At 52.4% G+C, this 13,987-nt stretch overlaps 6 protein-coding genes across 6 annotated transcripts; 3 read left to right on the top strand and 3 right to left on the bottom strand.

Annotated features, from left to right (window-relative positions):
* Positions 1 to 1,223: 1,223 nt before the first annotated feature.
* Positions 1,224 to 3,299, top strand: FIBRA_03722 (uncharacterized protein; the record flags this gene model as incomplete). Its single annotated transcript, XM_012325553.1, has 9 exons — positions 1,224 to 1,358; positions 1,409 to 1,614; positions 1,662 to 1,810; positions 1,867 to 1,930; positions 1,983 to 2,301; positions 2,362 to 2,371; positions 2,434 to 2,734; positions 2,793 to 2,847; positions 2,898 to 3,299. 9 exons carry the CDS (start codon positions 1,224 to 1,226, stop codon positions 3,297 to 3,299), a joined length of 1,641 nt encoding a protein of 546 aa, XP_012180943.1.
* An 828-nt stretch (positions 3,300 to 4,127) lies between these two features.
* Positions 4,128 to 4,534, bottom strand: FIBRA_03721 (uncharacterized protein; the record flags this gene model as incomplete). The annotated part of the gene is made up of 2 exons (XM_012325552.1): positions 4,128 to 4,254; positions 4,317 to 4,534. The coding sequence occupies 2 exons, from the start codon at positions 4,532 to 4,534 to the stop codon at positions 4,128 to 4,130; spliced, it is 345 nt and encodes a 114-aa protein (XP_012180942.1).
* A 243-nt stretch (positions 4,535 to 4,777) lies between these two features.
* Positions 4,778 to 5,827, bottom strand: FIBRA_03720 (uncharacterized protein; the record flags this gene model as incomplete). The annotated part of the gene is made up of 3 exons (XM_012325551.1): positions 4,778 to 5,139; positions 5,305 to 5,546; positions 5,619 to 5,827. The coding sequence occupies 3 exons, from the start codon at positions 5,825 to 5,827 to the stop codon at positions 4,778 to 4,780; spliced, it is 813 nt and encodes a 270-aa protein (XP_012180941.1).
* Positions 5,828 to 6,186: 359 nt separating this feature from the next.
* Positions 6,187 to 7,840, top strand: FIBRA_03719 (uncharacterized protein; the record flags this gene model as incomplete). The annotated part of the gene is made up of 4 exons (XM_012325550.1): positions 6,187 to 6,419; positions 6,478 to 6,696; positions 6,759 to 6,773; positions 6,847 to 7,840. 4 exons carry the CDS (start codon positions 6,187 to 6,189, stop codon positions 7,838 to 7,840), a joined length of 1,461 nt encoding a protein of 486 aa, XP_012180940.1.
* A 1,455-nt stretch (positions 7,841 to 9,295) lies between these two features.
* On the top strand, positions 9,296 to 11,237 carry FIBRA_03718 (uncharacterized protein; the record flags this gene model as incomplete). Its single annotated transcript, XM_012325549.1, has 6 exons — positions 9,296 to 9,349; positions 9,406 to 9,580; positions 10,036 to 10,193; positions 10,252 to 10,766; positions 10,819 to 11,173; positions 11,229 to 11,237. The coding sequence occupies 6 exons, from the start codon at positions 9,296 to 9,298 to the stop codon at positions 11,235 to 11,237; spliced, it is 1,266 nt and encodes a 421-aa protein (XP_012180939.1).
* Positions 11,238 to 11,604: 367 nt separating this feature from the next.
* On the bottom strand, positions 11,605 to 13,644 carry FIBRA_03717 (uncharacterized protein; the record flags this gene model as incomplete). Its single annotated transcript, XM_012325548.1, has 8 exons — positions 11,605 to 11,942; positions 12,010 to 12,083; positions 12,137 to 12,303; positions 12,364 to 12,646; positions 12,712 to 12,794; positions 12,847 to 12,856; positions 12,906 to 13,520; positions 13,577 to 13,644. The coding sequence occupies 8 exons, from the start codon at positions 13,642 to 13,644 to the stop codon at positions 11,605 to 11,607; spliced, it is 1,638 nt and encodes a 545-aa protein (XP_012180938.1).
* Positions 13,645 to 13,987: the final 343 nt, after the last annotated feature.

Below are 13,987 nucleotides of genomic sequence, written 5' to 3'. Positions count from 1 at the left end.
GGGGGGGGGGGGGGGGGTCGATGGACTCACTGGCACTCAAAGCATGCACAAATTCGCATCGTGATATCGTCCAATATGGAAGAGATATCCAGGCCTCGGTGAGTTGAGATAGATATAACGTAGTTCGCAGTTGTGTTGATAGGCCCGCCACTCTCGGCAAATTGAATCTTAAGTTGAGGACCCTTCTTTTATGCCATTGAGGATTAATCTAGAGATCCTTGACAACCTGCTTCGTGCAATCCTTAGTCCGCTCAGGGCCGCCGTGCGAGACCATCCGGAACTGCCCCCCGGTGCGTCTTGGCGGCTGCTCGTGATTTGCGGACTTAGGTCGCCATGGTCGATTTACCTCCAGTGCCCAAGTATTTCTGGTCGTCGCTGCGGATACGGAAGAGCATGGGTGATTTGCATAATGAACTGGCTCTCCATAACGTGACGCTGTACTTCGCTTGGCATTTCTTGGGGGCAGGTTTATGCCGGCTATGACCACATGTCAGTATCGTGATGTTATGCCTCTAGTTTCCGAAGCTTTGTGTGCGGATTTGAGAGGGATGGCCAACCTCTTTGGTATTTTAGTTTGATGCCAACCGAGGCCCATCGACTGTGGAGTCAATGTTCCCGATCATCGAGGCTGACGCTGATCGATCTCGACGCTTCCTCGACTGGACGTCGTTGTATGTTGAACTTGAACTCTTACGACCTTGAGCCTTTGTATTGGTGATTCGACCTCCTGGTGCAGGTCACATTGATAATGCCGTTTCGCCCGTTATTACAGCTCTATACCCTCCTTCTTTTAGCTGCCTCAACGTATGGAGTTACCGTGTATAGCCAAGTTCCCCTCCACATCTCAACGATTGCAAGCACAAGCACAAGTGCACCTAGTTCAGCCTTCACTGGAGATGCTGCATATAATCCCACTGTTCTGAGTGCACCACCCATACCAAGCCCTGCACCACCCACTCAATTTAATATACAGCTTTCGAACGAAGCAGGTAACGTGTCGGGCTTGTCTATTCCACTCAGCGGCTCGCTTCTGGGATTTTCTATCGAGATGTCTGTTGCCAATCAAGTCTGTGAGTGTAGAGCCATCAACTCGGGTCTTTTTCCTGACAAGCATCATAAACGGGGCGAAGTGGGTCGGAATAGGTACACTGTCCTTTTGTGCGTGTCGTGAATTTGCTAACGACGCGAGTAGCTCATTTCTACAAGTCCCATTCTTAAACCTCATGTCCCTTATCGTTGAACGTGCGGGTCGCGTTCACATCCGTGTCGGCGGTAACACCCAGGATTATGCCACACTCGTTAAATCATTACCCAGGGGTAAAGTTATCGCAAAGGAAGATGATGGCAACAGCAATCCGGTAAGCCATACTTCATTTGCCCAGTCGGGTGTGTACTAATTCCTTTGAAGACATTGACACCATCTTTGCTATACACCCCTGACCTTTTGTACATGCTTGCTAACATCTCCACACTGGTCAATGCCAACTGGTACCTCGGTATTCCGCTCAATGATACGACGAATCTACGATTAGCAATTGCGGAGTATGGAGAACGGATATTGGGTTCTCATCTTCTGGGTCTCCAGGTTGGTAACGAGCCGGATCTCTACGTTCGGTAAGAGTGCGCCATGATCTAGTTACGCACTTCTGATGACGCGGCAGACATGGACATCGTCCTGGAAACTATACGCCGTATGATTATTTTGGCGAGTTCGGTGTTGTCGTAGCAGCTATGGAAGCAGATTCCAACATCCATGCGACAAATAACCTCATGGCCCCAAGTGTTGCCACAGGGGATTGGACACCGGAGGGTATGGAGGTTTAGCCCTGACCTTTTATGGTCTATCATTTATGCCCTCGAATGCAGAGGTCTGGAACACGGGCTTCGTCGCTTCTTACACAAGCAGTCTCTCTGCACTTACAGTCGAGCAGTTCGTACTATATTTCCTTCCCTCTCGCTGTGTCGCACTCACCCCATCGCAGCTATCCGGATGACAATTGCGCTGCACTTTATCCTGGATTTGGTCCAGCCAAGGATCCACAGGCAGAATTTCCCAATTACCTCACTCATGCAGCAGGTAAAAGTATTGTTGCGCCCTACCTCAATTCTTCAGCGATAGCTTTGGCAGCGGGAAAACCATTCATAATGTTTGAAACCAACACGGCATCATGTGGAGGATTCCCTGGTATTAGCGATAGCTTTGGCGCGGCGCTGTGGGCGATCGACTACGGGCTTCAGATGGGCGCGAGCAACTTTGCACATGGGCTTCTACATGTTGGTGGGCAAGACGTGTACTATAACGTAAGTGATCTAGGCGTCAGATGTTGAACATCGTTGATGTATCCAGTATGCCTGTGACAGCCATTCACCCGTAGGCAACTTCCCTGAGAAATCCATTATGGTCTCATAAAAGTTGACCGTCTCTTTTATCAGCGCCTCCAACCAATCAGTCATCCTACCACAAGTGGACGATCGGGCCCATTTTCTACTCCGTTCTCGCAGTAGCTGAGACGCTTGGTCCCACGAATAATTCGCAGATTGTTGACTTGGAGGCCAATGCGAACAACAATTATACTCCGGGGTATGCTGTTTACGAGAACGGTGCCCTTGCTCGAATTGCACTGCTGAACTACATGACGGATCCTTCTGGTGCCAATTCTTACACCGCGACAATCTCTGTGGGAGGGGGAAACACGGGCCAGCCTAATGCCGTCCCCGCCCAAGTATACGTCAAGTAAGCTGCTCATCTGCTGGAAAAGCTATCGATATTGACTAGGATATTTGCGTTATAGGTACCTTGTAGCGCCCTCCGTTGGTGAAAAATTCAACATCACATGGGCGAATCAGGTGAGCCTGGCCACATACAGCAACATTCTATTCCTGATCACTGTTTTCAGACATTTGGTGGCCAATTTGCGTCCGACGGTAGACTGCAAGGTGTCCAGACCGTGCAGACCGTGGCCTGCAACCAGGCCGCCAACACCTGTGCCATTACAGTTCCCGCGCCCGGTTTTGCACTTGTTTTCTTCTCGAGCAGCGCTTTGAAAGAGTCCACACCGAGCAGTACCGTGACGTTCGTGACGACGACCATGTCCAAGCACACGGATGTGAGCATCGACGCGAGTGTGCTAGCGACGTCGAATGGGCATAGCGGGAAGGATCTCGACTTTGGTAGTACGAGTAGGGGCAGCAGTGGGGGCGGTAAGGCCGCAGGAGTGTATCCAAGCATCGTGTTGTTGGTGGCGATGGTAGCAGGCGTAGGAGTGGTGCTGAAGGCGGCCGCGAATCAATGGCCGTAGCTTGGCGATGCTCAAGATATGTGCCTCTATCACTGAGCGAGATAGGTAAGACAATAGCGGTCATACTTTGTTCTGAGGCTCCAAGTTCATAACAAGCGGCATAGCGTCACTAGAGGGCCTCGTACATAACGTGACAATCATTGTCAGACAGTGTGCTGTGCGGGAGTAGACGGTTTGCCGATCTTTTTTTTATACTCCCGGTTTATACTCCGTACCTAGAGATACATGCAGAATGGTCCGAATCTGTCTACTTGAATATCACTGGAGCGGTAAACACTCCTCGCCGTGAGGCTCCGAATTTCCCCCTTTCACTGGAGAAACGTCGGCGTTTGGTCGTTCGCGTCTCTCTTTTATATATATATACTCCAAATTTATACTCCATACCGTAAGGTACACGCAGAGTGTCAGTCTATACTAAGGAGGCCCGATCGTAGTGGTCGGGTACGTCACGACGCCTTAATGGGCGCGCGGTTGGGGTGGGCTGCCATCCGGCGGTTGAGTCCGCCACTTCGCAGCCACCTCAGAGGAGCGCCTGTCGGCGTCGTACTCGCTGACGAACAACCTCCATTTCGGGTTGTCCGCGTTCAGGTTCAGAGGGTCCTCGACTCGAGTCCCTGCGTCCGGCGCACCATTCCTGATAGGCCTCGACGCGGCCTACCGTGTGGGCATGCAGAATTGCATTGGCAGCCGAATATCCGTCACCATCCTCCCTATCGCTTGCCGCCTGAGCGAGTGTTTCGGCCCACTCGAACGTCGCGACCTGTGGAATTAGTCAAAGAAACATGACAATTCGTCCTCCGACCACCCCGCCTGCCTCGTTTGCGTCCCTCATGGGGCAGGGTAGCGCTCGGGATCATCCCTCCACACCCTCTTGATCTGTACCGCTACCTCCTCGGCGCGGTATTGAAACTGGAAGCCACGGAAGCCGGGTGTTCCTGGAATCTCTTCTCCGGGTCTATTCGGCGCTCCCTGCCACACGCACGGAACGCGTTGACTTTGTATAACGTGTGAGCATACAGAAGCGCATTGGCCACCGACGAATCGTCACCAGCCTCTCTATCCGCAGCGGCCTGGGCAAGTATCTTCGTCCATTGGAATGTAGTCACCATAGGATTCAGGCGTAAGAAGATGGGGACGTCGTCCTCCGTCCACCCTCGTTGCCGGCGCACTTGCGCTTGCTTCAAGTCATCCGGCGCATGATTCTGCACAAGATCTGGCTTGTGGCGAAGCCACATCGGGCACTCGAACAGTGTGCGATCTCTGTCCTCCAGAATTCCGGAGCATGGGCAGTTGCGCGGGCCCGGTATGTGTAGTACTCGTCCCGATGGTATCCGTTAAGTAAGTGGTTCGTCAACACTCTGCACGCTCGGGCCATCTCCTGATTATCCTCACCTAGGGTCCGGAGTGCGTAGGACCGTTCGGCCACGTGATTGAGTGGGTTGTGAGTCCTGAGAATCTACATGTTCCGACCTCTGTACCTATGGGACTTCGGAATAGAGCTTCGCCCACTTCCGCTTTGCTCGCACTAAGGTGTCAACCACCCCGCGCGCCTGGGACACGAAATCCGGCTGCTCCTCCTCAAGAGCAGCCTTCGCCAGGTCGTCGACGAACTCGTTGGGTGCTACGTCCTTATGAGATAGCGCCCACAGCAAGATAACGTGGCGTCGATCGCTCTTCTCGAGGAACCGGATGACTGACGCGGCGGCCAAAATAGATACCAGCTGGTTTGGACCCATCTCACAGTTAGGAATCTTAGACAGCGCTCCTGCATTGTCCGCACACAGGACGAGGTGTGTACAGTCATCCGGGATGCACTCCAAAGCGGCATGCATACCCCGGGCTAACGCATCATCTCAACATCGAAGATGGTGCACCGGCCTGCCCCAAACTTGCCACTGTTCAGATGTACCGACCCACGCATGGTGACCCACGCACAGCCCGACCGCGAACCGTCCGGGAGCAGAGACCCATCAGTGAACACGGAGCGTGCAGACTGATCTCGCACGACGCCCCTTATGGAAGAGGGGCGACCACGTCTCTTGGGACCATCGTTTGAACTCAGTGGACGCCTTTGGTGGATGTGAATTCGGCGTTAGGAAGTGTTCGGCGAGCCGGTCAGCAAAACGGTCCACTAACCGCTTACCCGGTTCGGCCATAGGATGAAGGGGGGGAAATTCCTCCGATGAAAGCCGCCCTATCCTGTCGATATAGGTCGCAGGAGTGGGGCGAGAGAACTTGCTCTTCCGCCTAATCTCGGACAAGGGGAAAGGGCAGGTAATATTCCTCATGTTGGTAGTCCAGTACTCTGGTAGCACTTACCGGTTAGCATGGCTTTCGTGGAGCGTCCGCACTCGTAAGCTTGACTTTTCCATGTAGCGATCAATGTTGACACGTATAGGAAATAGGCCCGCAAGTGTTTCCATAGCGCCAATAGGTGCGGATTTGAAACAACCTGTGATCCACCGCAGGACATGGCCCTGTGCTCGTTGGAACTGTGCGATTGCCCACTTCCACGAAAGACCATACATGGGTATCTGAAGGCTGCAAAAGCGTAGATTGAAGGAATGATCTAATGATCTAGACTTGAGACAAGTCCAGGTAATATACACAGCGGCCTGGCTATTGAGAATGATACGAGTCAGCAGAATGCAGGAGAGGAGCAGGTGACCTCGATTCGATTCATCTTCTAGCTTTGCCTGTATTGGATTCGCCAAGCTGCGGCACTCCGTGACAGTCCTATGACCGCCTATCTCTCGCATCCAAAGCCTGCTGGTCTTCCAGTAGCCAGTGGTTCTCCAATGACACAATGGGAATGTCAGCATTATATAACATACCGGCGGAAGCGCACCAACTTCCCTCGATCTCCAGCTGCTAGCAGCTTCACGCCATGGGCCTCACAATCAAGGGCACGCTTGCTGAAGTTTCGCGACACCGCAATGCTTACATTCTCGCCTTATCTGCCTCCATGGGATCCTTTTTTTACGGCTGGGACACTGGGCTGATGGGTGGTATTTTGACTCTCGCGTCCTTCCAAGATTACTTTGGGATCAACAAGATGTCTACCTCTGCCCAAGCTGACTTCAACGGGAACATTGTGTCCATTATGCAAGGGGGGAGCTTGTAGGCTCGCCCGTTTGTTCGCCGTGCCGTAGCTCACTCAGTCATCTTGAATCATCAGCTTTGGCGTACTCGGAACTAGTTGGACATCCAGTCGGTTTGGGAGGAAATGGTCTCTCATTGCATCTGGTATCATTTACATCATCGGCAGTCTCCTCCAGGCTATTGTGGGTCTTGGAAGCAATCAAGTCGTCGCCCTACGGGTACTCTACTTCAGTCGGTTCTTCGCTGGCCTCGGAGTGGGCATGGTATCCGCTCTGGCACCGTCGTATGTGTCAGAGTGCGTGCCCAGATACATCAGAGGGCGATGCACATGCCTCGTCGAATTCTTGCACAATATAGGGATGATGTTGAGTTGTATGTGTTCCTGCTATCTCTATGCTCTGACAAGAATCACTCATATACGGATCACAGTCTGGGTTAATTACAGTTCTTCTATCAACCTTCCAAGCGGCAACATGCAGTGGAGGATGCCTTTCCTCGTGCAGCTAGTTCCAGGCATCCTCTTCGTCCTCATGATGCTTCCGCAGCCCGAGTCGCCTCGGTGGTTAGTGAGGAGGGGGCGCTGCGCCGAAGCAGCGGAAACGCTGGCGTACGTCGTCAGGACGTCTGTCGACGACAAAGCCGTCCTCCTCACGCTGGACGAGATCAAGGCAGACTTTATGGGTAAACAGCGTGTACCCATGCTCATGCAGTTCCGCATGATGGGCGAGTCGCGTAAGATCGCACTTCGGTGCCTCATCCCCTCCATCGCGATGTTCTTCCAGCAATGGACAGGCACGAACGCGATCAACTACTTCAGCCCGCAGATCTTTGCGGGGCTTGGAATATCCGGCACTACGTCCGGCTTGTTTTCCACGGGGATCTACGGCTTGGTCAAAGTTATTGCTGTAGGACTGACCCTCGCGCTCGCCGTCGAGAGCTGGGGTCGCAAAATCTGTCTCTTTGTTGGCGGCTTGGGACAAGGATTTGCAATGTTGTGGATCGGCGGCTTCAGCGCCGTCCACCCGCAGACTACGATCGTTCCAGCAGGCTACGTCTCCATCGTGGCCGTCTATCTCTACGCCGTGTTCTACTGTATTGGTTGGGGCCCTCTCCCGTGGGTCGTCGCCAGCGAGGTCTCGCCGAACCACCTCCGCCCAGCTGTCATGACCTGCGCTGTCTGCGTCAACTGGTTGTTCGCGTTCACGATATCGCGCCTGACGCCAGCCATGCTTGACCATATTACATACGGGACTTTCCTCCTCTTCGGCCTCTGCTGCATCGTCATGTCCGCATGGGTGTACTTCTTCCTGCCAGAGACAAAGGGATATGCGTTGGAGGACATCAAGTATCTGTTTGAGAAGGACATCATCGTGAGATCGCTGGAGGACTCGCCTGGAGGCCGGGTGTTCCTTGGGGGAAAGCGCGCGGCATCGGTCTAGGAGCTGAGGAGAGCAGCGGACGTGCGCAATTCGAGCTTGTCGGAGATCAGCATCGAGCGGAAGGGCGACGAGGAGAGGATCGAGATTGTAGAGGTGGCGGATCTGCAAATCTGACCTGTGCTGAATGCTAATGCAAAAGGGCTCCAAGCCCAATTGTACTTCTAACTGGCAGTATACCCGTGCTTAAGCATGGTTGCTTCATTGTTGATTTCGAAGAATAATATACTCAGTGGGCAGCAACGGTGGCAGCTCCTACCACATCCGACCTGCGGTCGGTCGCTCCGGAGCTCTCATCCACATAGTGACATAACTACAGAAGAACTAAACACCAACGATAGATAGAATAACAGCGAGCACGAAGCATGTAGTACCTCATACTCGCGGTCCAAAATGTAGAATGGCTACTGCTCCTCACACCTATCACAGTAGCAGAGCAATCGCACCCGGATACAGCCTCATTAGTTCCTGCGTGCGACTGCTGTCGCGGTGGACTGCCAGAGTAGCAAGCGACTCGGAGGAGCAAACGACAGAAACGCGCTCGTGAATGTAAGCATGATCGCAGATGAACCTGAATATCATACACTCCAAACTTGAAGTTACAGCTTCAGCTCTGGGATGCATGATGTCGTTGGTCTGCTCTCAGATGTAGCGACCTTAGCAGTATACCCATGCTTACGCACGGTTGCTTTACTATTGATTTCGAATACAACAGTATACCTGGTGGGCCTTATGACTCAGGAATGCAGATGCTGCAGAACTTGAGAGAGCGCAAGAGGATACATTTTCTGAGATACATTGAAATAATTGCAAGAAGGGTATGAGAACGCGCAAATCGAAAGAGCGAGAAGTATATAGGCTGGAAAAGGAAACTATGCTTATTTATAGTAGAAGAAGATAGTAGAAGTATGTTGAGGTATCATTACTGCATATGCTGTAGCTGTGGCTGCGAACAGAGCTACCGTGATTCTAAGTTAAAGCAATTTTGCATTATAAATCCTACTAATGGCTGCACGTTCAAAACGCATTACGATTAAAAAATCTCGCACGAGGTCGACGAAGTAGCAACAACTCGTTTCGATCGAGTGACCTCGGGGTTATGAGCCCCGCGCGCTTCCAGCTGCGCCATGTTGCTTCGTTAGGACGGATCGCAAAAGTTATCATATAAGTGAGCCGCGCTTCTAAATCACGTGATCAAAGTCCAAAGGCCACCCAAGCCGCAGACATCCTTTGCTTCTTGGATATGTAGTATGCAGGAAACAGTTCAAATGTAATATCTAGAATGAATCGATGGCATGAATGCATCCGATGAGGATGATTGAGGCAAGGTATCGATGCATTGCCGGCCCTGAAGCGGGACGCACGTGCATCATCTGCTCGAATTTTTCTGTTATCTTCGCGCATCTCTTTAAGAGTCACTTTCCTCCAATCTCGTTTTTGCTTCATTCTGCTTGCAAAATGGCATCCATCGGTACTCTCTGGACTCAGCCCAAGCAGGACTACGGCAAGAGGGTGTGTTTCGACTCCTATACAGCCCCCGGCGATCCCGTCTGACCGGCTTTCACCAGATCCGCGCGATCGCTGCATTCGCGGGCCTCACGCTCGATGCTCCTGAACACTATGTCCACAACGAGACGAACAAAACGCCCGAGTACCGCGCAAAGTTCCCTCACGGAAAAATCCCTGCGCTGGAGGCGAAAGACGGTTTCAAGCTGTTCGAGACCCAAGCTATTGCACGCTACGGTAAGTGCTGCATACATTTTCGCGCCTGCAGTCATGGTCCATCCAAATTCCCTACTGGCATTGTGGGGAGAAGACAAGACGATTGATGAATTCGCTCATTGTGGATATATGAGACTTCAAGCACAGGAGATCAGCTGGTTCCCTTTGGCAGCCAGCCGATGGAACGAGGTCCAGGAGTGACTAGGTACTCACCAAGTCTTCATGAGCCCGCGACCGCTGCGCTTTCAGTGCTCTTCAGCGACTGCTATGTGGAGATCACGCGATGCTTTACCCTGCTGGGACTTTGAAATGGCTTGATATTATGTTCGCAGTTCATTCGAGCAGAGTCCGAGATCACTATTTTCAGTTATTCCTGTCTAAATCAATTTTTGACCTAATGCCGAGGTTTATAATTCTGATGCTCATGATCTCATTCAACGTAATCTACGAATTTTTTGACTGACTCGCTCTTGTAGTTGCTTCGCTCGCACCTAACTCAACCCTATTGGGCTCGAACCCCAAGGAGGCTGCTCTTATCGATCAGTGGGCGGCATTTACTGACACTGAACTGAATGCTCCTGGCCGTATCATCTGGCAACTCCTCACTAATGTCATCACCCCCTACACTAAACCCGTGCGCCCATTTGCTGTAATGTATACCGAACACTACTTGATTGACCCGCACTTCCTAGGTCCACACTACCATGGTTGAGCGAGTCCAACGCGCACTAGACACCGTTGAGCAGCACCTCGCTACTCGCACATTCCTAGTCACAGAGCGCATCACCCTTGCCGACATCACGCTCGCATCAGTTGTACAGCGTCAATTCACTTTCTGTATTGACGCACCAATGCGCGCGAAGTTGCCAAACCTTCTACGACACTTCGAGACGGTCGCAAATCAGCCTTCGATCAAAGAAGCTTTCGGCGAGATTGTATACTGCGACAAAGCGACACAGTATACTCCTCCCGCGAAGGAGAAGAAAGAACCGAAGCCCGCTGCACCGCTCGCACCTAAAGCAGAAAAGAAGCCCAAGGCAAAGGAAGTGGATGAGGAGGAGGATGACCTTGTTCCCGAGGAGCCGAAGGCAAAGAACCCCCTTGATTCCCTCCCCAAGTCCACCTTCAACCTCGAGGATTGGAAGCGTGCATACTCTAACAAGGACACTCGAGGAGCTGGTGGGTCGCTGGAGTGGTTCTACGAAAAGTATGTAGTAGTGTTACGTTCCCTGTTGCTGATGAATTGACGAACAGTGCAGCTTCGACGCCGAGGGCTTCTCCATCTGGCGCGTGGACTTCAAGTACAACTCCGAGCTCACACAGACATTCATGTCGTCGAACCAAATTGGCGGGTTCTTCAATCGTCTGGAGGCCTCGCGCAAATACTTGTTCGGCTCCATGGGCGTACTTGGCCAGACAAACGACTCTATCATCACGGGTGCACTTATCGCGCGTGGACAGGACATCAAGCTGTCTGTAGAGGCTGCGCCCGATTGGGAGTCGTACGAGTACAAGAAGATTGATCTCAGCGACGCTGCACAGAAGGCATTCTTCGAGGCTGCCCTCGCTTGGGATTTGGAGGTCGATGGTAAGAAGTGGGTGGATGGTAAGAACGTACGTGTTCCAACTTGTTCGATTTGTCGGTCACTGACTATGATGTCGTCTGCAGTTCAAATGATCATGCTTTTGTCTCGGATTCCCTGTTTCGTACTTCCAGATAGAATGTGTAGTATCGTGTCATCTTGTTACGTATCATTAGGGGACGTGTTGTGTTGTTGCAGTCAATCCAAAATAACATGTTGTTTACCTGTACACCTGTTCTTGGAATCTTGCTGAGACAACTTTTTCTTGGCAGTACGCTGACCTGGATAGTCTGCAACGATCGAATCTCATCCGCGCGACTGCAGGGATCACAAGCGCTAGTTGTATCGATCATTGATTCAGATAATGCACTATGTGATTGCCATTTACATGACATCGACCGAATCCCAAATGTACGCTACTGAGTTTTGGACCTAATGACTGGAGCCAGCCTTCCTTATCCCTCAACCCACAATGAATCCACCAGATCCAACAGAGGTGAACTCGATTACGCTACCACTCAGCGCCGCACCACTGTTCAGTACCTGGGTTGCCGGGTAGGTCCTCAGGCCTGGAACAGTGGCCAGGTCGAATGTCTCATTGGCGTAGTTCAGGTTCGTCGCGAGCACGAGGGTCTTCCCGTCGACAGACCAAAATCCGATGTCGATCTGATTGTAAAAGACGTGCTGGAATGTCGCGCTGTCACTTGCGATGAACGCGTTGAGCGTCGGAGAAGCCATTGCGAGTAGCGAGGCGTAGTCCCAGATGGCCGTCGTTGTTGGTGCGTCCCACGACACGACACCTGAAAAAGGAGCGCGTCGAACAGCAGTAAGCACTATGGTCTGACTTTTGGACAACAAAATAATCACCCTTGCCACCGTGGTTGATCGCGAGCACACTCTGCACTACAAACTCGGGACCGGTAGGCTCTCGCCGCCAGTACCTGAAAATCTCTGGTGAGCATTTCGACGTTGGCATGGAATAACAGGAACCTACTCTGCTGCACCAAAGCCCTGGGGAACGGTCCACACGGCCTTCGTCCTGTCCCAGCCCTCTGCCCACAGTCGGTACGCGAACACGTCCATCCGATTACTGATGTCTTCAAAGTCGCCCTTGCAGTCGTCGCATCCACAGTCGCCAAAGTCAGGCGTGCATGAGGTGTTCTGTACGAGTTGACCTGTTCATGCGGCTGCAGATTCACCGGAGAACATGTAGGTACGCACCCATTCGACCGACCAGGTGGCGTTGAGACCGATCGTGTACGCGTCTTGCATCACAATGTCCGCACCCGCGGTATAGTTGGACCAATAATAGTCGTAGCAGTTCAGGCAGAGTGAGACCGGGTGGTATCCGTCCAGCTCGTAAATGAGGTCGTATGCGTGGACTGTGGCATTCAGTGGGTCGGACGTGCCGTCCGGCTCATCTCCAGTGTACCAGAGCAGGAGAGCGGAGCTGTTTTTGATCATGTTCACTTGCTCCATTACCGCAGTGTCGTTCATGTACGTACTGATGACCATCAGACAGATGAATGAACGTAAAGCTACAGGATGACGTACAATCGCATGTCGTACATCAAGTAGATGCCGACTTCCTCCATCCGGGTGATGACCTCTTGGAGTTGCGTAAGGTTGTCGAAAGTCGGGATAGGATGGATCTAGGTCAAAGGTAAGTCAATCAGAATGTGGCCACTAGGGAAGTGTTCGTACAACGGAGAACCTAGTAGACGTTGAGTGATTAGTAAACGATGACAGAGTGCGCCACTCACCCCATTTCTTTGGCCTCGTTAATGGTGGACAGGTTCGTAGCTAAGTAGTTGTCAAATCCTGAGTAGAATCCAACAGCCATCACCGGCTCATAGTCACCGCCCTTGCCAGTCGCGGGCTTCGCAAGCAGTGCGCCAGTCCGCAAGTCCATCTTGGTTACAGCACTTCCGTCAGTCGGGTTCGGCAGGTAAGACAGGGCCGCCGAGGTCTTGAATGTCTGCAAGCCCTTGGTCGAAGCATACACGGCCGTGCACGAGACGTCGCGTGCCGCTTTCTGCGGGGTTAGGCCGATTAAGGAGAACGGAAGCTCGACCTTGGTCGCGTTCAGCGGGACGATCCCACCAGTGACAATCATGCCGTCTACTTCGACCGTGACCAACAAGTCTCCGAGGAGGCCGTCATCAGGAAGGCTGATGGGCGCGGTGTTGGCAATTTCGGAGTATGTGATGTACGTGTCGACGATGATGCTCGCAGGGGTAAACGCGTCCTCGGGAAGGTAGGGCTTGATCGCGGGTACACAGCGGAAGGCGAGCAGAGGTTCAGAGGAGGTCGCAGGGATAGCGAACTGTCCTCCCGGCGGAACGACCGGGGAGCTCTGCATGTAGTTCTTGCCACACCTGGGACGCATGAGATCGACCGCGTAAAGGTGGAAAGGATGAGATCTGAGACGCACCATGTCTGCGCGAGCACACCGCGCGCTGCGAACGCGAGGGCGGCGAAAGTCAAGCGGCCCAAAGCCATATCGCGCTATGAGACGAGGGAAGACTGAGGTTTTCCCCGGCCAACTTGGGGATATATATACAGGTCTGATCTCGAAACACAAGATAAGAAGGAGGCCGGTCCTCGAGTTCGAAGACCATGCTGTGGGAAGATATTCGGGCAAGGTACTGTATGGTCGAGTGATGGCCCTGGCGTCGGTATCAACCCTCCAATCGCCTTGGAGTTCAGTAAGTGTTCCGAGATTGTTCAGCTTGAATAACATACCAACCTAGGGCCACACTTGCGAGTCAGACGTTATGTTTCATCCACCGAATTCATGACAGCAAGCTGGTGCTTGAAATAGACATCCCGGATAACTTCGCTA

The sequence above is a fragment of the Fibroporia radiculosa genome, assembly GCF_000313525.1.
Source record: "Fibroporia radiculosa TFFH 294 genomic supercontigs, scaffold2200, whole genome shotgun sequence".
Lineage (NCBI taxonomy): Eukaryota > Fungi > Basidiomycota > Agaricomycetes > Polyporales > Fibroporiaceae > Fibroporia > Fibroporia radiculosa.
Note: the sequence above shows the minus strand (reverse complement) of the source record. Positions and strands in the feature narration are given on the sequence as shown.